The sequence below is a fragment of the Scatophagus argus genome, chromosome 5 (assembly GCF_020382885.2).
Source record: "Scatophagus argus isolate fScaArg1 chromosome 5, fScaArg1.pri, whole genome shotgun sequence".
NCBI classification, from domain to species: domain Eukaryota; kingdom Metazoa; phylum Chordata; class Actinopteri; family Scatophagidae; genus Scatophagus; species Scatophagus argus.
In genome coordinates this window covers 1152323-1174236 of record NC_058497.1, presented here as the reverse complement: position 1 = coordinate 1174236, position 21914 = coordinate 1152323, and the positions used below count along the sequence as shown (strand labels likewise).

At 39.8% G+C, this 21914-nt stretch overlaps 1 protein-coding gene across 14 annotated transcripts in view; it reads right to left on the bottom strand.

Moving 5' to 3' along the window:
• myo18ab (myosin XVIIIAb) overlaps window positions 1–21914 on the bottom strand; it is a 132837-nt gene that overhangs the window by 37788 nt on the left and 73135 nt on the right. For all 14 annotated transcript variants that reach the window (XM_046388104.1, XM_046388103.1, XM_046388109.1 and 11 more), the window contains 9 exons: window positions 19513–19641; window positions 12728–12871; window positions 11127–11216; window positions 9672–9791; window positions 7955–8066; window positions 4166–4293; window positions 2747–2901; window positions 2138–2261; window positions 38–145 (listed from right to left, as the gene is read on the bottom strand). In XM_046388104.1, the coding sequence (XP_046244060.1) occupies window positions 38–145; window positions 2138–2261; window positions 2747–2901; window positions 4166–4293; window positions 7955–8066; window positions 9672–9791; window positions 11127–11216; window positions 12728–12871; window positions 19513–19641 (1110 nt within the window). The remainder of the gene's footprint in view (window positions 1–37; window positions 146–2137; window positions 2262–2746; window positions 2902–4165; window positions 4294–7954; window positions 8067–9671; window positions 9792–11126; window positions 11217–12727; window positions 12872–19512; window positions 19642–21914) is intronic.

Sequence of the window (21914 nt, the reverse complement as noted above, 5' to 3'; positions counted from 1 at the left end):
AAAGATGAATCATAATAGGAAAAAAAAGAAATAAGACCTTGGCCAGAGATGCTTCATCCTTGGATTCCTGGGAGTTGAGGTCCTGCAGCTCAGCCTCAAGCTGGTCCAGCTTCAGGTTGACCGCACATACCTCCAGGTCCTTGTCCTGCAGGACAGAAGGTTACAGTCAAAAAAGATAAGAAAAGGTGAGTGAGGAAACTGCAGTGTTAACATGGGACGTGAACAGACACACATACATACATGGGTGGAGAAAAAGCAGAGCAATTACTTAGTCAGCTGAGCAGGCAGCTGCAAGGTGTGCACACACACAGAAAAAATAATCATATGACTTGTGCTCAGAAATAGAAATTAATGAGATGTGGGCATGTGTAGTGCAAACCCACAGAACTTTATTAAAGATGTAACAAAGCTAACAACTTTCTAAAGAACAATTAAGAAATGTTGTATCAAAAGATAAAGTTCAGCCAGATTTGCACAGGGCATTTAAATTTTTAAAAATATTAAAAAAAACCCAAAAACTTTAGTTCACGTAAAATATCTTTTTACCATAAAGTTGACAAAATCACATAAAAATTCCTGAAAATAACATATGAAACATCATTGCAAAACATAGCCACACCTTTGTGTCGTATTATGTTTCTATTCCATTTATCAACCTCTATGGGCTTTGTATGTCCTGTTGGGTGGTTGTTACATTTGAGTTCTTTTTTTTTTTTTTTTTTCCCCAGACATTAATTTTTAAGGGTGCTGTCTCTGCTAGACTTAATAATGCATTTGTATTTGGGGCACTGTTTCCTTTATCTTTAAAAAGTTGCATGTCAATTCACAATATAATAAGTAATAGAGTCACTATCTACAATGGCAGAGATACTGTACTGATTTCATTCTAATATGACCCACTAGCCCTAACATTTGAACTTGTGTCTTCAGTTACGATTGAGTTAGCTCAGAGTTAAGCACACAAGTGTAATTTAAAGTGACATTTTAAAGTTTTAAAGCTACTAAAATGAAATTTAAGCCATGTACTGGGAACACACACTTACTTCTTTTTTGCTTTGTGCATAAAAACATCAACTTCAGAAAAATTGGAGCAAAAACAAGTGTTGCATTTATACTTTTGTCAATTATATTTATTGTTTTCATCATCCATTGTTTTATTCCTCTTTTATTCCTTAATGCAGGCCTGTTTAATTCATATATGATGATGTTTATGTTTGTTGTAAACACTGCCATGCTGCCTCAAAATCATTAATGTAAAGGTTAAGCTGAAATAGCAGTTTGAACCAACTAATGACCTCCCTAATAGTTTTTTATGCTACGATTCAAGTTTCAACTGAACAGTCTTTATGCTGTTTATTCTCAAAATCTGCACACACTGAAATACAGGCGTGTGTGCGTGATACAAGAGCATGGAGCAGCATCCACAGGCAGACAGCTACTGGATACTTACTGCAGTAGCAGAAAGCTACTGGAGGCTAATAAATACATAAATAAATAGGATGCAGAATTGAGTAACACAGAATGTGGTAAACATTGTGTATCTCTGTGTCCTGAGGCCACTACGCTACCACTTGGTCACTGCTTTTATCTGGTTACTTTCATCTCTGACAGAAGCTTGGTCAAATGTACACAAAATATTTTTTTACCTCCAAACTGGACTCTGAAAGCTCTGTAAGCTGCAGGACTCTGCTGCTCACCAGCTGCTAACGGCTAACAGCTAACTAGCTCTCCTCCTGCCAGTTTTAATACAGATTTGTTGTGTCCTCTTGGTTTAACCAGCTCAACATTAGTAGCAAGGTCCTGCCAGCAAGAAGGTTGTGACTGAGGGACGGACTGGAACTGGCAGAATCTTCATATTTTTCATAGGCCTCATGCTGAGTAACTTTCCAGTGTAATTATAGCAACAGCATGAGATGTGGTCAGCACTCAGTTCAGTTTGTTATTTGCTAAGTGACAGTTTGTCTTAAACACAGCTGTGGACACAGGTTTGTTTCTGTAGCCTGGTTAGTTAAGTATTCTGCTGGTGACAAAGGAACTGGTCGGTCCAAAATCTGTATGTAATTACACAAATCAATAAATAAATAACCCCTATCATCTCAAAGTTTTGTGACACAAACCGGAGCACACGGGCACAAACCTCCAGCTGCTGTCGGAGGCTGAAAGCTTCTCCAGACAGCATGTCTTTCTCACGGGCCAGTTTCTCCCTCAGGCTCCTCTCTCTCTGCACCTCCTCCTGGGCTGCACTCACTTCACTGTCAAACCTGTACCCAAACACACACACTCAACCGATTAACACTGTCAAAACACGCTAATGCAGCACAACTAATGCTACTATGATGAGGAGTAAAATTCATAGCTCCTCAGTACATAAAAAAAAATCTAATTGTTTACAATGTGCTGAGCAATAACAAAACCCCCAACAACCTCTGTTTTAACTGCAGCCTACATATTTAGGAAGAGATATACAGCTACAGAGCAGGTCCCTTGCTAATACACACACTGACACACACTTCACACTTTGCAGCCAAACAAATGAGCTGGAGACTTGTCTGCTCTCTCTGCACAGCATGATGCTATAAACAATATGGAACACAATGTAGTTTTTTTTTTTTTGCTTGTCTGTTTTTAATCTTTGTTACTACAGCAATACCAGTAGATCGTACACACTTTATTGGAGCAGAGCAGAGTAAGGTAATACAACTGTGTGAAGTGTTGCTCAAACAGAACCCAGTGTCTGTGTACTAACTTCCTCTGCTTCTTCTCCAGGTCATGATTGCGGCTCTGTTGGCCCTCCAGGTGAAGTTTGGTGTCCTGCAATTCAGCTGTCATTCTTTGAGTTTTCTTTTTCAGCTGCTGGATGTTTCGCTGGGACTCCTCGTTATCGGCCTGCAGGTCGCCGATCTGCACAAACACACACATATAAAACAAATCAAAACTGAAAAGAAGACTTTTCAACACGTTGACAAGCCCTGAAACAAACATCACAAAAAGTGGGACAACTCGAGACCAATCCAGGCATGAATATAATCTATACAAATGGCTGTGCAAATGTTCACTGCAATCCATGTAATACATGAGATTATGCAAGTGTTCTATCCACCACAAATGCAAGGTCCTGCAGTCATTCCGGAGATTGTAATTTCATCACCGCTTTTCCTGTTTTCTCCATGAACCGTCCGATTTCCTCTCGTAGATCAAAGAAACGTTTCAGCACAGCACCTCGGCTTAACCATCTTACTTCAGTGTGGTATGCCAGGCCCTGGGTAATGTTATTGTCACTGAGAAGGCAGTCAACCTGACGATGATTCAGACCTCTGGCTCGGACGAAATCAACAGTTCGGAAAACCACCTCCATGATGTGACATGACAGCACACCGTTGGCTTTATCAGTCTGTGACATTCAGCATGCACAGGAAGTGGTTTGGATGGGGTGCGAATCAGCACCTCCAAATCTGAGGCCATGGTTCTCCTCCAGAAATAGGTGGAGCACCTCCTCTGAGATCTGAACTGGGGGTGGGGGTAGGTGTGGGGGTTGCTGCCCCATGCAAAATACCTTTGGGTCTTGTTCAAGTGATGGGAAAATGGAGAGTGAGATGGACACATGGTTTACCAGCCGATCTACGTTCCAACCCTCACCCACGGTCATGAGCTTCGGCTAGCGACTGAAAGATTGAGACTGCGGATACAAGCGGCCAAAATGACCTTCCTCCGTAGGGTGGCTGGTGTAGTAGGGTGACAAATATGGACATTTGGTATGAGCTGGAAGTAGAGCCATTGTTCCCTCTCATCAAAAGGAGCCAGATGAGTTGGTTTAGGCATCTGATTTGGATGCCTCCTGGGCGCCTCACTTTGGAGGTTTTCTGGGCATGTCCAACTGGGAGGAGACCCTGAAGTAGACACAGAACTTGCAATAGGGATTAGACATCCCATCTGTCCTAGGTATGCCACAGGACCCCCCAGGAGGAGCTGACAAACTTTGCAAGGGAGAGGGACACTTGGAATTCTCTTCTTAACCTGCTGCCATAGCAACCTGACTGTTGATAAGTGGATGATGCATTGATGAATAAACAAATGCACAGGATTTCATTCATTTCTTAAATATCTAAATTACTTCGAAATACCTAAAAACACAAACAGAAGGTGTGTGTTAGTGAAATGCACTCACCCTCCTCTCTAGCTGCCGTTTGTTCTGCTGCTCCACTTCCAGCTTGTCGTCAAACTCCTGCTGCAGTCTCTTCTTGGTGAATTCAATCTCCCTGATGGCTCGTTCATACTTCAGCCTCCACTCTCCTCCTGTCACATCAGCACGTTCACAGTCACAGTCTGCTTCATCTCCTTTATTTCTTACATTACACTTGCTATAAATCTTACATATTTTCAATACATTGTCACAGAAAGTGAGCAGTCCTTTGACACCCGGATTTCAGTAAAAAAAAAATAATAAAAAAATAAAAAAGATTACTCAAAGTGAAATGTTAAAAGCCAGCTTAATCTATGCAAATAAGAGAGCAGGGAAATGCTAAATGAAAATATATATACATATATATCATCATTATATATGAATTTATCACATAAGATGTTTCATTACAAGTGTTACCACCTCTCATTGCTTTCTCAGCGCTTGTGTCCATGTAGCATTTACATCCCAGCACCACTTTCTCACTTGTTCCAAATTAGAAGAGAGCATGTGGCTGTTGAGGGAAAAAGCACTGTTCCCAGTGTCTTTTTCCAGAGCACACTGCCTCTTTTGCGCAGTCACTTCAAACTCACGGCAGATATATTTTTGAGCCACAACATTTCTTGTGAGGCTCAGCGTCGCTTCACGTGTGAAATTGAAAAATGACTCCAGCAGATTTAGCAGAAAAATTCTTCCTTTCCATCAGCTTTACACAGTTCGAAATATATTCATAAATACTTGAAACAGCTTTTCTTTTTCTTTGTGGTAGTTTCCATCACATTCCACCTAAATCTGCATACTGTGCCTTTGTGGTGACTCACAATTTTCCCAGTTGGCCATAGCGCAGGCAGTAAAGACAGCAACAGGTTAACCTGCACTTGATCCACACATGCACAGTTTGATGTCAAACACTTCCCTGTGATGATAGTCACCCCTGCTGTCTTCACGTCCACTGGATAAAAGCCAGATTTCAGAAAAGCGTCTGTCATGCTGTAATGTGACTTTAGAAAACAATAGCTAATCAACATGAGGGACATCATCATAACGTGGGAGGCAGGACAAAGGACTGAGGCTGTGCAGTTCCACATAAACTCAAACACCTGGTTCCCCTATTTGATTTGTGACTATTTTCAGCCAAAGTATGCAGTATGAATGAACACACTTAGAAAAATCAATTCTACATTCACTAAGTCTGCATGCCGCACAAAGGCAGCTGGCAGCCCTTCCGCAGGGCATCTGGAACTGAACCCTTGCTTCATTTTTCACTTTAAGCCGATCCACTTCTAATGTACTTCTTCACATCTTGACTTTTGTCAAAGCTTCGATTAGACATCACCCCTGCAGTTCCTGCACCTCTACTGAAAAATTCACACTGGGCTTTCGGGAGGAAATTACCACTATTAATGTTGATGTGGGAGTATGCGTGTATGATTCACACTGAGAGTGGACAAAAATACAAAAACAGTTTGGCATTGAGACCGTTCTAGGTGTTCAATCAACTCAGGAACCTCCACATATTGAGGTTCAGTTTACAGACTGTTCAGAAAATTAAGTATGTTGTTGACAGACTAATCAATGAATTTCGTTTTTATCAACAATGTTTCTTTATGCTTAAAATTACCCCCCAAAATTTGTCTAAATCAATTCCACAATTCTGGCCTTTGATTTGTCACTGTTATTGGAACTTTGTCAGAGAGGCACTGATTCAGCTCAGAGATAATCACATAATTAATCAACAACAATTTTAAAAACCAATACATTTTCAGGCTTTAAGCCAAACTACCAAACCTCCTGATTCAAACTTGTCTATAAAAACTATTTACCCCCTTGGATTTTTTTCCACTTTTATTACTTTTATAAATGTAATCATTCAACATTTTATTTCCATAAAGAAGTGTCAATTAATTAAAAATATGTCATGTAAAATAAGTGACTGTATAGGCATTCATCCCCTTTTAAGTGACCGACTTAATTAGGCAGAGGTCCAACCAACTGATGCTCTCACAATTAGTGAAATGGAGATCACCTGAGTGCAGTGAACGCGTCAATGTATAATTGCACCATGAAAACAAAGGGACACCCCAAAAAACTCAAAGTGAAAAAGGTGATTGAAAAGTATAAGTATGGGGATGGATCCAAAAAAAATTCCAAGTCACTGGACATCCTGTGGAGCTCAGTTAAATCTATCTTTAAGAAATGGAAGGAATATTGCACATGTGTAAATAGGCCTACTGCAGGCTGTCCTCACAAACGGAGCGACTGAGCAAGAATGAGACAATTGAGGGAGGCCACCAAGACAACTATGACTACACTGAAGGAGTGAAAAGCTTTAGCAGCTGAGATGGGAGAGACTCTGCAGACAACAACTGTAGCCCTGGTTCTTCACAAGTCAAAGCTTTATGGGAGAAAGCCACTGCTGAAGAAAGATGACATTAAATCTTGATTAGAGTTCCCCCAAATTCCCAGTCTGAAGAAGCTAGCAAAGGAAAAGCAGCTAAAGCTAAAGCTAGTCAGACCTCTTCTGTCCCACTGAAAATGATGGAATTCATGACCCTTGATGATCGTTAGATAAGAACAGAGGCTTCAGGAGTCTGATAAATTCCTTCAGCCCTGATGAATTTATAAGCATATGTAAGTGATCGAAATTTGCAAAGAATCCGCCTGCTTTTATTAAAAATATTAAAAAACACGTCACATACAGTTGGATGTACAGCTCATTTTCAGTTAATTGTTATTTATAGCTCGTCCCAGTTGCGGAGCACATTATTTTGAGAGGAAATTGTAAAGTTTAATAATTACTTTAATTATTTTTTTAATTACAGACCTTATCTTTTGCCATCAGTGCTCCTCTAAAAAGAAAAAAATTAAATTTCACAGGGCTGGACATTTACATTTTCTGTCTGAGCTGTAAAGCTAGGAACTGCCTTAAAATCATATAAATTTTTATTTTTCTTCATGTTTAATAATTTGAAAGTTGAAAAAGAAACATTCCAGTTACAAAATTACAGATAAAAACAATGCCCGTTTATAATCTGAGAAGTTTGCAAACTCATTAAATTCCTTCTAATAAAACAGCCTTGGTCAAAACTGAAGTAAGAGTATTTCTGTGCTTAACAACAGACATAATGAATGGGTGAATCAGCTAATAATATGATCAAATAGCCTCATTCAGGCCACCATTTGAACAGGGCTGATATACAGTTTTCATTTGATCAGACAAAGGGAGTCTTCACATCAGCTTCTTAACAACCGGCACTGAAACATAAACATCCATTACATCCATGAGTATATAAGCGTCTGCTATGGTCAGCATGACGTAAATTTCATCATTACATCATCACGGGGTATACGCCTGGATACCTGCATGTCTCAATATTTTTGTGAGAGGAATGCGTCCTCTCATTTGCAGATGTTTGTGTTATTTTGTCATATAAACAGAATCACTACATGTCACTCAATGCAGTTCTATGTTCTGCCTGAATACTTGTTTACTACAAAGTAGTATGGAACACAGCTACTTAAGTTTTCACTTTAACAGATGTGAAAAAGCTCACAGAACTGTCAGTCAGGCTTAATTCATACGCACCCACACAGTCCTGAGAAGACAGCTAAACAGTCAAACACCTGTGTGGGTGTCCAAGAGCTTCGTTTAAACATTGACATTTTTATGGTATGAGTTTTTAAAGCAACATAATGTGAGCACCACATGTCTCTGTGGACTGGTAATTACTGCTTTGGTGGGACACTTATGCGTCTGTGTTTAGGAGTGTGTCTGACCTGTGTCATCATCATCCATTTCTCCATTGAGTTCAGAAGCCCTGATGAGTCGAGCCTCCATCACCTCCATCTCCATGGACTCCATCTGTTTCTTCATGCTGTCAAACTTGGCCTGGCAGATGAGAAATAAGTGAACATGTGTCTCCCTATAGATTCGTCCAGGAGTTTTGCAAGTTTTCATAAGATGTTGGCCAGCATGTTGGAAGCATATCAAGATATCTGAGAGACACACTGGACCAGATTAAGTCTCCACGGCCCATAAAGTAACATTTTGGTTGTTGCTGATGTAGAACTGAAATGTCTCCTAGTGAGATGATGTGATTATTGCAAGGTATGTTGAGAGTGGCTCTTCTGAAAAGTTAAGATGTTATTTTTGACCATCAGTGTCTAAGATTTGCAATAAAGCCCTGAAAAAGTTTGTGGAAAAAAAATAATTGATATTTAATTTTACAAATAGACAATTTTTGTAGAAATAATGAGTATGATGAATTCCTGGACTTTATTTTGAAACTCAATAACTTCCATCCATCCATTTTCTATACCGCTTATCCGTCAGGGTCGTGGGTGGGGGGGGGGCTGGAGCCTATCCCAGCTGACTATGGGCGAGAGGCGGGGTACACCCTGGACTGGATTCAATAACTTACTATGTTTTAATACAAATATCATATGTATGCACATCTGGTCCATTCCAGTGCAACATTCCCAACATGCAGTGAACCTTTCCTTCTGTGGGTATACCCACAATGTGCCTTTGCATCAGACTTCACTGTGAAGCCAGGCTGTGTAGAAAAATTGTATTTCCTTACTGCTAAAGAGCTTACTGCGCTATAAACTGCTACCCAACTCGATTTACAATCAAAAGAAGAGAGAACCATCTTCATTTGCCTTAATGGAACTCTGCTTGAAAAAAAAAATAAAAGTATCAAGCTAAGAAATGGTTCAGTGCTTTAAATGTATATGGTGCAGAATTTCACAGTATTCGCTTAGAAAGGTTATCCCTTTAAATCAACATTTATGAGTCCATGACTCATACAAGTATGTACAGGCATGTAGCGGTGTATTTGTCTGCAGAGAACGTGCCCTCTGCCTGTATTTTGCTGGGTCAGAGACATTTCTGGGCGTCAACCTTTGGCCAGTGTATGTGTAACCCCTGGACTTTCTAACAGTGGATGGAGCCATCCATTTGTTCACAGGCTACAGTTTTGAAGTCTAGGGTTTGGCATTATGGCTGTCACCATCTTGAAATTTTTTGGAGACAGAGGTGACCATATTTAAGTGAGACACTGAAGCTGGGGAAGACACACATAACCACACTTCTGTCCTGATTGGATCTGGCTGACAACACCGAGGACATGTCTTGTCAATCTTAGACGTCAGCTTAGAGCCTGTCAATCTTAGACGCCAGCTTTAACGTTTATTTCACCCTAAATTTCACTCTAATTTTCAAAATGAGCATTATGCTGCACTGAAGAAGACCTAAAACTGGCAACAGAGACCATAAACCCATTAGTACACAGTTTACTGAGGTAATGAATTAAGTGGTAAATATCCTTTTTTTTCTCATAAATTCACATAAGATCAGACCTCCTTTTGCAACCACTTGAGCTGCCCCCTGCTGGTCATTAGAAAGTATGCAGGATTAAAGTACTTCCACACTGGCTTCACTTTTCAGACCCGTAGTAACTTTAACGGACACAGTGAGGTTGTGTGTTTCTACCTGCAGGTCCTTCATGTCCTTCTCCAGGCGAAGTCTCTCAGAAGTCTCTGTCTCCAGCAGCTGGGAGGCCGACTCCCCAGTGTTCCGTTCATCAGCCAGCTCTGACGAAAGCTCTGTGATCTGATGAAAAACACAACACAGAGTGAGACTCACTCAGTCAGTTTTTGTTTAAGGCCAAGTTTGAGAATTGAACATATATCATTTCAAAGATGTGAATTACTGATACACATACGAACACAAAGAACCCAAGAAACTCTCAGACTTAAATTCAATTCAAGATTTAGTTGGGGAGAAAGCTGACATTGTCATTGATGCAGTAAAATAGGTCAGACCATATCACTGCCAAAGGAAAAACCAGAGGAAAAAATGATACTGACTTCCTTCAAAATGACTCATGTTCTTGATTTTTATTTGATCCATGTTCCTCTATGGCTGTCACCTTTACATTCCCTTTTTAGAGTTACTTAATACCAGGGTGCTTCTCATTTGCCTGAATTCATGTCACCTTGCGTCCGACAGAAATCGATCTGCTCCACCATCAGGATGGATGACTCAATTCATTTCTTCTGTTGGGAGAAGTGAGAAAGCTACACAGAGAAGGCTTGAGCCAAGGAACAAGACCATCCCTTGCTTTGTTAAAAATCTGTGGATGATTGGGTGTTGCAACTGACTGCATGAGAGTATAACAACAACTTCATCACATAGACTTTCCGTTTTGGTAATTTCCACATTTTACCCAGTATCTTGGGTAATATAATAGTCAGACACATGAGGAGATTGTTGGCTTTAAGCTGAAAAACATTTTAATATTGGTTAAATAAATAATTGGTTCATCAGGTATATAAATGTAAACAGTATGCAAATATATAATTCAAGGGGTGATTGCTGTCTTTACATATGGTCCAACAAAGTGATCTTTCTTAAGTAGAGAGAATAATACGCAAGTAAAGGAAACAAAAAAAGAGACTCATGACAAATGAAAAGCACCACAGGCTGAAAAGCAGCGATTTGCTTCCGTCTCTGGTTTGAAGTTCAAAGCGTGTTCTACCACTCACCATGCACACCATCACACTGTTCTACCTGTAACGCTTTACAACAATGAAGTTACCGTGCAAAGACGCACCTTGGAGTGTACTTCAAAATGTACATTCTTTTTTCTATTTGCCTTCGATTTGCCTGCAAACAAATCTCATGAATTGTGTTATTGTTGTGTAACATATTCACTAATGTGTCAATCTTCTGTTGTCTTCACACTGAATCATTATACTAACATAAGAAAACTTGTATAACGTGGCTTCAAAATAAAGTTTAATGGTAAAGCCAATTAAGCATCTCATATGCCTGATGTTTTTGAGAAAATGTTCAGAATTCTTTAAATATTTTCAGTGGATTCTGACAGATTTTGAAGATTAATGTGTGTTCAGTACACATGCCCGTCTCTTTCTGTGTGTTTACCCGACTCTCGAGGCGGTCGCTGTTGAGTCTCAGCTCATTCCTCTCTTTTTCTACCTTCTCCAACCTCTGCTTCAGCTGCTGGATCTCTTCCTGAGCGGCAAAAGACAGAAGATGTTATTGAGAGACACGATTATGAAGATACAGCAGATGGAGTGATTTAATCAGCATCCAATTATACAGCAAAGAATCTGGGTGTCAGTCTGTCTGTCTGTCTGTCTGTATATTCTCCAAATATTTTGACAGCCATTCTTCTGATGGACATCAAACTTGGCACTTTTATTGCTGAGGAACCAAGGAAGCACAATGTTGAGTGTGAAGCAGTTTGGATGGTCTATAACCAATAAATAACTGAAATTATTACATGCTGAATGAGCGATTCTATTTAAAACGATGAAGATTTTCTATCGTTTATGGCAGGAAACCAGTTGCATGTGTTGGAAATCTTACGTGACGCTACTCAAAACTCTGTGCCTTCTGATAGTAAAGATGGCTGCCTCCAGTCAGAAAATGGATAAACTGCCAATAAATGACCTGGCACACAATCATTTAAAGTGTGGGGGTATTTTAGACCCAACAATGTGGTTTGTAAGCTGTGCAAATTGGAAACATTCTTATCACAACAGGATAACTGTTACGCACAACATCTGAAGTGAGGAGCGCTTTGACAAAATGTTTACTTTTTGGGGCCAACCACGTATGATATATTAGGATTATCAACACAAGAAATGTCTTCCTGTGTGTAGTACTCACACAAAATTTTCCCGATGTTTCTTCATCGCTACCATCATGTATAAAGTAATTTCTGCACTGCTGCTATTTTGGTAACATAACATTACACATGTTTATTCAAACTTACTTAAACTAAACTAATGTTACAAACTGTTTGTGCATTATTTTTGTTGCCCCACACTGATTCAGAAATACATCTGCCAGTGACTGCATATTGCTCCAGTGATTATATAAATATATAGTCACAAACAACTACTCAAGTGAAAATAATGATTCTCCAGTTCAAGTAAAGGTGACATGACATACAGTAAAATAATCCATGTCTCTGCAGTCCTTTTGCATTTATGGTTCAGTGTTTTTGTGATAAGCAGTCAAACAAATAAAGTCTCTTATTAATATCATAACACAGCAGTGACACTGAAATTAGATGGTGATTACACAATTAAACGATTAAATAAAATACTAAGATATTATTAACATGTTTATGTTTATATTTAGGGTAAAATAGTATATTGAATAATTAAAAAATCAGATTAAGAATAACTGATAAATTATTTGCTAATTGACTATTTTTGTAAAAAAGGGTTAGGGTTAGTAATCATAGTAATTATAAGGTGCAACCCTATACTGTAAGCCATAACCAATAACAGCGCTGTATATACTGAATAAACTGTATATACTGAATGAGGCATCAATTAATTTGAGTTTTATAACTGCAGCCTAATTCTTCCTAAATTGTAGGGGTGTGCTGTTTGGTGTGCGGTTTTTCCTTTGCACCACCTCTAATACTTATCTGATAAATATCATGCAGTTTGATGGATTAAATATTATTGTCAAACAAATACTCACTGTGAAAGTGTGTATATACTCACATCTTTGCCGCGGATCTGTTCCTCTGTGAGCTGCACTTCTATCAGAGGTCTGACTGTGGTCAAGAGCTTCCACCAGGGCCAGTCTTTGACACCACGATTCTTCTTTATGTTCTTTTGGATGCAGCGGATGGCCAGATCCTGGATCTGTCACACACAAACAACAACAATGTTTAGCAGAGGAATGACTGAATAGTGTGTGAGTAGCATAGTGCATTTGCCACTGCAATCAAAAGGAAAGTGGGAGGTTTGTCCATGTGCTGTCTATGAAGAAACATCAATCTGTGTCCCCCCCCCCGCAGTGTGATATTACACACTCTACAATTTGCTGCACTGTGTCACTTAATGAAGGCACAAAATCCTATTTTTGGTCACTGAGATAAACACATTAATTTCAAAAATGGAAATGAGTCAGATTGTTTCCTTCCCAAAGGGTTGCCATATTGTGACAAAGGCTTTTTGATGAGCATGTTCAAAGCATAGGCCTCAGTGTCACTACTGATGATACACTGCCGCTCAAGGTGATCAAGTGCCAATGGTAACTTCAAATGACCATCGAAAGATCAATTCATTTACATTTACAATTTCTGACTTTCTGATAAGGTTGCAAGTACATTTGTTGTACACCTATTGTTTACACTTGTACTCTGAATATTTTCAGGACTTATTTGTGAGTAGGATGAGCTTTTTCATACACAATAATACAGGGTCATTTTTACTTTGCACTAGAATGTACACTTGTGGATCTTTATGAAAAATGTGAACAAAACAAAAATGTCTGAGCTGATCAGGGACTCCTCCAAAATAGAGGGAGAGGGATAAAGACAGGGAGAATTAAGTACTTCAAGTTTACTCAAAACAAAATCCTAACAGTACTTTGCCTCAGACTCTCCAACATTGTTTCTGTTTGTAGAACCAAACCAAGACAATCTTTTCTCTGTCATTTTCACAATACAATGTGTGTTATGATTAAAGAGAGGATTAGTCAGTCCTCACTGGCCCTTTATTATCACACACACTTAAAAAAATCAGTTGTTTCCCAGGGCGAAATCAACAAATTACAATTACTGCAGTAGTTTCTATGGTAAGTATTATGCTTTGCTACATTTCAAGGTGCATCACATACAGCAAGAGTAAAAGCAGAAGTCAAATGAGAAAGCCATGATGAAAAATGTAAGACTAGAACAGGAGAAAAGCAGCAAAAATCTACAGCAAAGAAGAAGTTGTTGTGCCTGCGGGAAGGCAGAGCTCCAGAGAGCTCCATGTCAGGAGAGGTGAATCACTGCACACAGCTGACACTCTGGAAAACACACGCATTCTAAATGTTTACATTCACTCGCCAAATATCAAGCAGCAGAAAGCAGTCGCTTTCCTGCTGGGGTCATTAAACAGGACTAAAATGCATAACAATGCAAAAAAAAAAAAAAATTAAGGTTGTTTACATCAATTATGCTTGGATCTCAAAGTCAAAGTGGAGGGTGGATGTTTGTGAGAGATTTAATGCTTAATCTCATCAACCATATTCTGTTCACAGAGAATTCACTAGTGTGTTTGTTACTGTTGTTTGCATCAATCCAGATGAAAATTCCAAAAAAAAAGGCACTACAGGAATTGTACAAAGCCATCCGCAATCACGTGACAAAAAAGCACTATGTCCACATGCCTACCCCTCAAGTAAATTTGGATTTTTACAGAAATTACTGATGCGTCAACACGACTACTATTGAGAAGTGTTGATGTAGAGCAAACGTGTGTATGATGTCGTGATCGCAAAGACAATTCAAGCTCATGAATGGAGGGTTGAGGGGCCCTATCCAGAGTGAAAATAATGGGGGCTCTCCGGTGACAAGAAAGCACACACCACCAGAACAGGACTTAAAGCTGGTATGAAGAAGGCAAAGATCAGTTGAGACTGGAGAGATACCTCAACACCAACAGCACTAAAGAAACGTCACAGGCGATCCAGAATATCCCAGGCTACAATAAGCAGGAGGCCATGTTGCTGACTCACCTGGAGCATCCCGGAACATATGTGAAGATGCTGTTTAGAGATTTTAGTTCTGCATTCATCATCCCCAGCAGAATGGTGAACAAACTGTTCAACCTGGGTGTCAGTGTGTATCGAGGACTTTCTAACAGACCACTCACAGACCGTAAGAGTGCGGTCTTATCACGCCACAGGTTTGTGTCCTGAGTCTCATTCTCTATAACCTTTATACCTGTACTACACACCAACTCACAGCACTAACCAAGTCATTAAGTTTGTGGACGACACAACTGTGGTGGGACTGATCCAGAACAATGACGAGGACGAAGTCCAAAATCTGTCCGCAGGTGTGCAGCATTTAGCACTGTCGCCTCACAGGAAGAGGGTCGCAAGTTAGAGTCTGAATCTGGGCTCTTCTGTGCAGAGTTTGCATATTTTCCATGAGCCTGTGTGAGTTTTCTCCCAGTACTCTGGTGTCCTCCCACATTCCCCCGAAAAAAGCATGCTCATTAGGTTAACAGACTACATTGTCATAGATGTGAGTGTGTGTGTGTGTGCTTGTCTGTCTTTTGCCCGCCTCTCACCTGTTGTCAGCTGGGATAAGCTCCAGCCTCATAACATCACTGATTATATACTAAAAATACGTTCATTAACATAAACATTTTTAACATATCTGTTTTTCAGGTTTGGGCTGAAGGGAAATCTTTATGCTTTAGCATATAAAAACAATTTGTACAACGCTATGCTTCAACAACAGTTTGAGAAAGACCCTTTTCTATTCCAGCATCACTCTGCCCCAGCGAACAAAGAAAGGTCCATTAAGACATGGTTGGGTGTCTGGTGTGGAAGAACTTGACTGGCCTGCACAGATCCCTGACCTCAATCCTACCAAACACCTTTGGGATGAACTAGGATGGAGATTGCGAGCCAGGTCTTTTCATCAAACATCAGTGTCTGACCTCACAAAAGCTCTATTGCATGAATGTGCAAAAAGTGCCACAGAAACACTCCAAAAGAGTGGAACCTGTTATAGCTGTAAAGCTGTCTATATATTTAGAATGTAAGGTCATTAAAGTCCCCGCTGATGTCACAATACTTTTGTCTATATAGTGTGCATTGGAAAGAACAACACCAGAATGGCGATTTCAGCTCACCATTCAATATAATCTCCCCCATGAAACTGGCAAACACAGCACATAGAAATGTATATTGGCCAAGAAAAATATCCCAAACAGTTGGTTGGCTGGTGGTCACTGACAGAATTCCATTGGGAAGTATGCAGGCGTCAACACCATCATTGGCTGGATTGATATCAGCAAGAAATCAGCAATCTTGCAGGGTGGGGCACCGAGAAGAACCTACAGCTCAGGGTCAACTAAACCAAGGAGCTGATTGATGATTTTAGAAAAAAATGACATGCTTTGTCCCTTTTCTTTTTACTTCATTTTTGATATAACAAAATATTGGAACTGTTGTTTTCATTTGCTGAAAAAAAGCATTTAAAAGTTGCCAATTTATGCTTTTGTTGCAGAGTTACAAAAACAAAGAAGTCCAAAAATATGCTTACTGGTGGACTTCACATTCAGATAACATTCAATGACTAAGTGCAACTTAGTCTCCAAATTTTTGAACACATGGAGTGCAGTGGGAGTGCAGTAGGACAGAAGAGCTGAGTAGACTGCTTTCATTATTCTTTGAGAACACGTGAACAGAGAAGCCGAAAACAGTGCAGACTGTGGAGGATTTCAAAAACCAGCGTTGTAGCTTGCTTTGCTTTAATATGCATGGCTGCGGCTGTAACTGCTGCGGAGTTTATACTGTTTACACATCTCTGTGGTTTATGCTTTGATGATATTTTATTTTGCTGTTACTTCGATGAGAAGAGTCAGCACAATATTCTCGTACTCTTTCCATCCCAAGTTGTTTCCTTTACCCTGACATAAGCGCATGTTGTTTGCCTGATGGCTGTATCTCAGACAGACTGCTAACATTTCGAGCACAAATTGAACCATAAACATTACACTAGCAGCTTGTTGAAGGGGCATTAAGAGAATTTTTCCCTAACTGCATGTAATCTAGAGAGTCATTCATAACACACAATAGGGACAAACTGCTCTCTACAGCAAAGACTGGCATGACTGGAAGGTCCTGATTACAGAAATGTTACTCATCAGAGAGACATTACAGGAAGGAAAAAAAAACTAAGTGTAGTTTTTGGTGAAATGGATCACTGAATAACTGGATGATTCCAATGAGGAATTTTCTGAAATAAACATGCTGTCTTCATTAAGAGACTATTGTCCCAAGGAATACACTGGACTGGTAGAGAGTTTTATCACATGGTGCAACAATAATCACCTCGAGCTCAATGTCAGCAAAGCCAACGAATTTGTAGTGATGGATGGAGGAGGGTCCATGGAGGCATGATCATAAAAACGAAACTATGTCTTTTGTCAGACATAACGCCCAGATTAACTTTTCAGATTAGATTAGAAAGTCCAGTTATAGGCCGAGGAAAAAAACATCTGTACAGCATGAGTGTGGCAATATGAAAGAAAAGATCAGCAGCTTTGAAGAGCAGGCTGAGAAACACTGAATTTCACTCTAATCTTCATCTAAATACTTCAGCAAATGTCTGATTCTCATATTCTGTCCAACCTCATCAAGAAAATATTCTTCCCTAAAACTTTCACTGAGCAAAAACTCAAGAAAGGCTTTTATTTTCTTTTAGGTTGATTAAATTGTAAATAATAGCTGTAAATAACTTTGAGGAGCAAAAGTTGGCAGGGATTGTCACCACTGTTTCCAGATGTTACATGTACGTGACTGATGAGCCTGAAAGACTGTTAAAGGTTGTTCACTTATGTCACAAAATGTCCACTTATTTGGAGAAAATGAAGATGAACACTGCAAATACTTCTCTTGTTCCTTTTCATAAGGGTTATCTAGTTCAGAGAAGGTCAAAATAAGTTCATTTGTAAAGGTTATAGTGCATTTTAGGTGCATTCTGAAATTTCACCCGAAAGTCAAGTAACTTTTTGTGAGTAGTGTATGCATAACAACAGGTGAATGGAAGTGCATTCAGTATGTGCTGCTGAAGCCCAGGAGCATTTTTGTTATATCTTTGTTATGCTTAGTCTACTTACATTTGTAGTGCCAAACATGGGGACAGTTTGTGTGTGTGGCAGCTGATCATGACTCATTCAGAGTAAGAGAAAGTAAAACCCTCCAACTGTTTGCCAGTCATTCATTAACACCTTCTACATGAATGACAGTAATATAAAGATTGGGTGTGCTGCAGCTGTCTTCCACTGTCCTCTACCTCTCCTTTGTAACAGACACGCACTCATGCTCGCTGCCTGAACCCACCTGCTCACAGTTGAGGAGGTAGAGGTAGGGCGGGGGGGTTCTGTCTTTAGGCAACTATTTAATTAGACTGGTTGGATAGCAGTGCAATCCCCCATGCTCCTTCACTCTCAACTGTTCCCCATGAATGTCAAAGAGATAGAGAGGGGAGAGACAGGCTGCATGTCTTCAAAGCAGCCAGTGGATATCTTCTATTTGTCTATTCCCTCATGACAGAGTCTCTCTCTCTCTCCATTTTCTCGTCCTTTCTCCAGTTTCTCATTCTCATTCTCACCCTCCCTCTCACTTGTTTCCCTGAGTGCTTTGAACCCTGCTCTCCCATGCAGGGTTGGTGGGGGGAAAACAGCGGAAATTCCTATGAGCGAGAGAATAGACTAGGAAATAAAATTTCTATCTACCTCTCTGTGTATAGGGATGCTTATCAATGACAAAACTAGGAGTCAGCACAAAACAATTGATATTAATATTATATTAATATTTAAATATTAGAAGACAATTTGGCAGATCAGTGTAATTCACCTGTCAGTGGTTTTTAGATGATTTCTGATGGGTGTAAATACTGATTATTTCTGAGAACCCAAAATTAAGTACAATAATTTGTACCATGTGCTGACAATAAAAGCAAGTGAGATGCTGCATGAGATGGCATAGACAGATGGAATCCCACAACCACTGAACAATATTGTCTGGGTTGAAGAAGAGACAAGGACTTCGCTGGAATCAAGGTGGAGAGGAGCAGCAGACTGAGAGCTCTTGCCATCCACTCAGGACTGTTTTGCTTTGGCAGACTGACTGTTCAGATTTAATGTTACACTAAAACATCAGTCCAGGAAGGAGTTCAGAGAGTCGAATAAAAAAAAGCCACCAGGCAACAACATCAGTAGTTCAAGTTCATCCCATCATGGAGGAAATTATTTCACCAATGACATTGTTGTGCTCTCTTAAGATTTGGCATGTGTGTTTTGAAAGTAGCAAATGAATACCCAGTTCGAAACACTTTATTAGGAACTTACAGAAAGCCTGAATGCTACATCTCAATCTTACTTCTCAACATTATCAAATGGAAGTAGCATGAGGCTATGGCATTGAGTTCTGTTAATTACATTATCCATGTTAAATTCAGAGGGATGGCAGATGACACTGATTATCATCTCTCCATAATCAAAACTAGGGCCACTGATTAAATAGAAAGGATGCACAAAAAAACCCTAAAACACCCCCTCCTAGTATATATAGTTTCTACAGAGCTCACTGTGTTGGTTTTTATTGAAGCTGGGGTTTTCCATACAGTACATGCTCCAAAGATGTCAAATTATTCCTTCATCAAGAACGCCTTGGAAATATTTAAGAACAGCAAAAACAAGGCTACAGTTTACTATGACGGACCCTTCAAACCTATTAAAGTGATCGTCAGCATTCTGTGCAGCAGTCTTACCTTCCTCTTTTTGAAAGCATGCCTGGCCAGGTATCCCCTGCAGGCAGCTTGGAACAAAGTGATGTTCCTCCTGGTCTGAATGTCTCGCTGTTCCTCCAGCCTGGACAGAGTCCCTGCTCTGAAGAAAACCTACAGGTGGAGAGGGGAATTCAGACAGAGTCATACACTTTTCTTAGAGGCAGGGACATCTGGTCAAGCACAGATGAAAAAAAATTTCAGTTGTGGAAAATATTTTCTTTACTCTGTTACACAATGACTTCAAATTTGGCACAGTGATAATTGGTAGGACTTCAACCAACTTGAAATGCTACAGGTTTGTGAGAGCGATTATTTTTAGGAGAAGTCCTAGCCTCCCTTTTGATAACCTTATGAAGCTATCAACAACTACAGTATCAAAGTTTTGACAACCCCGTAAAAATGTGTTCATTCATATAGCTCCATGGATATATATGACACAAAATGGAAATTGTCCTCTCAGATACAAAGACAAAATCAGTATGGCTCTTATATAACAGAGCGTGTATAAATGGAAACACAATGCGCTTAACAATTTCACAAAGAGGTCCCTATCAAGTATTATCTTGTGAGTGGGATGCTTATGACTTCCATGATTTTATATCCTCTAAACATTTACCATGACCCACCCAGTCATTCTTATCTCCTGCACATTACTGACCTCTGACATGCAACTGGCAAAGCACCGAAGTGGCACCAAGTAGAAACCCACCAAGTCAATTCAGTTTATTTATATAGCGCCAATTCACAACAAAAGTTATCTCATGACATACAAATACATACAATACATAGTCTTCAGAATTCCAATTATAACAACCTGTCATGTTTGTCCTTTGTAATGTATAATGTTGATTGCATGTGTGTTTCTCTCTCTCTCTTTCATCCTCTCTGTCCTGTCTACCTCTTCTTCCCCCCCTTCACCCAGCCGACTATCAGCAGGATGGTTCTCCCTTGTGAGTCGGGTCCTGCTCAAGGTTTCTTCCTGTTAAAAGGGAGTTTTTCCTTGCCACTGTCTGCTTGCTCAGGGGTTCAGGCTCTGAGTCTCTGTAAAGCATCTAGAGGCAGTTTTGATTGTATAAGGTGCTATAGAAATAAAATTGAAACTGACACTTTCCAATTAGAGCAGACTCTTTAATTAAAACATAAGAACCCAACATTCTCAATCACTGCTGCAAACTTTCATCCCCGGCTGAGGTAATTCCATCATGGCTGATTTCTTCCAAAAACACACCTGGTAGTATTAACCACAGACAGATTATGAGACGAGCCAAACTGGACACAGACCCAGGGACCACACGGGACTCCACTGTGACTTATCATTGAACTCCATGTGTTTCAGTGGAAGAATGAGTCTCCCTAGCAGTTTTATGTCACTGAAATGACAATTATTTGAAAATATTTAAATGCTTGATGAGTATCTCACAGTAGGGATTAGCAACTGCACCATTAGCTCTATCTGTTCAACCAAACAAATGACCTGTATCCTGAACATGACCTTACATTAGAGCCAACTGACAAACTGCAAACCTGTTCATGCTGGCAGAGAATCCTCACTTAATCCTGGGAAATATGCCACTTACTAAATAGGAAAAATCTTGAAAATGCATATTTGCATTATTGCTATGTGTTGTTACTCCAACATTTTGCTCAGTGCTTATGTTATTTGTTATCCTCTTCCCTGTCCAGAGCAACTACTCAATATTTCTTGCTCCTCTGTCTTTTATCATCTTAGCAAACAATTTGGGCAGCAGTAGTGCTACTTTCTGAATGTCAATAAGTGCCCAATTACAATTTTGACTATGAAGAGTGGGGTAACAATGCGTTCTCTGTAAAAGCATCATACATCATAATGCCTCTAACTCCTTCGAGATAATTTGCGTCTGGAGACAGACACTGCTCTCTGCTCTGAATTAGCTGGCAAACTCTTTGTGAAAGTAGATTAATTAAACAGAGTGACACTTTGTCCTTCAGAGGGTGTCACTGTTTGTAACTCCGACTCTAATTTCTAAAATTGGCTGAGCAAAGGATAAAGTACAGCTTGGAAAGTAGCCAGGAATTAAGAACGCTGTTCAGATGAAAAAAAAAAAACCCAAAAAAACAACTTTCTTTGACAGTCCACCATAGTAGGCTTTTCTGAAGCAGCTTGGTTGTGCAGTAGTATGGTCATCAGACAGTCTGCAAACAACTGTAAGAGGCATGGCCTCTACATGGAGCCACGTACAGGGTGAGACGCAAGGGACCCTGGCTAACCACAGCTCAATTTATAAGGATATCGATGTGTTTTCCCATGGTGCTGGTAGTCAGAGCTAACAGAGCATGAGCAGCCACTGTAGGACTCCTGTTGGCGTTCCTACATTCACCAGAAACAAGCTTGTGATACTGACTTA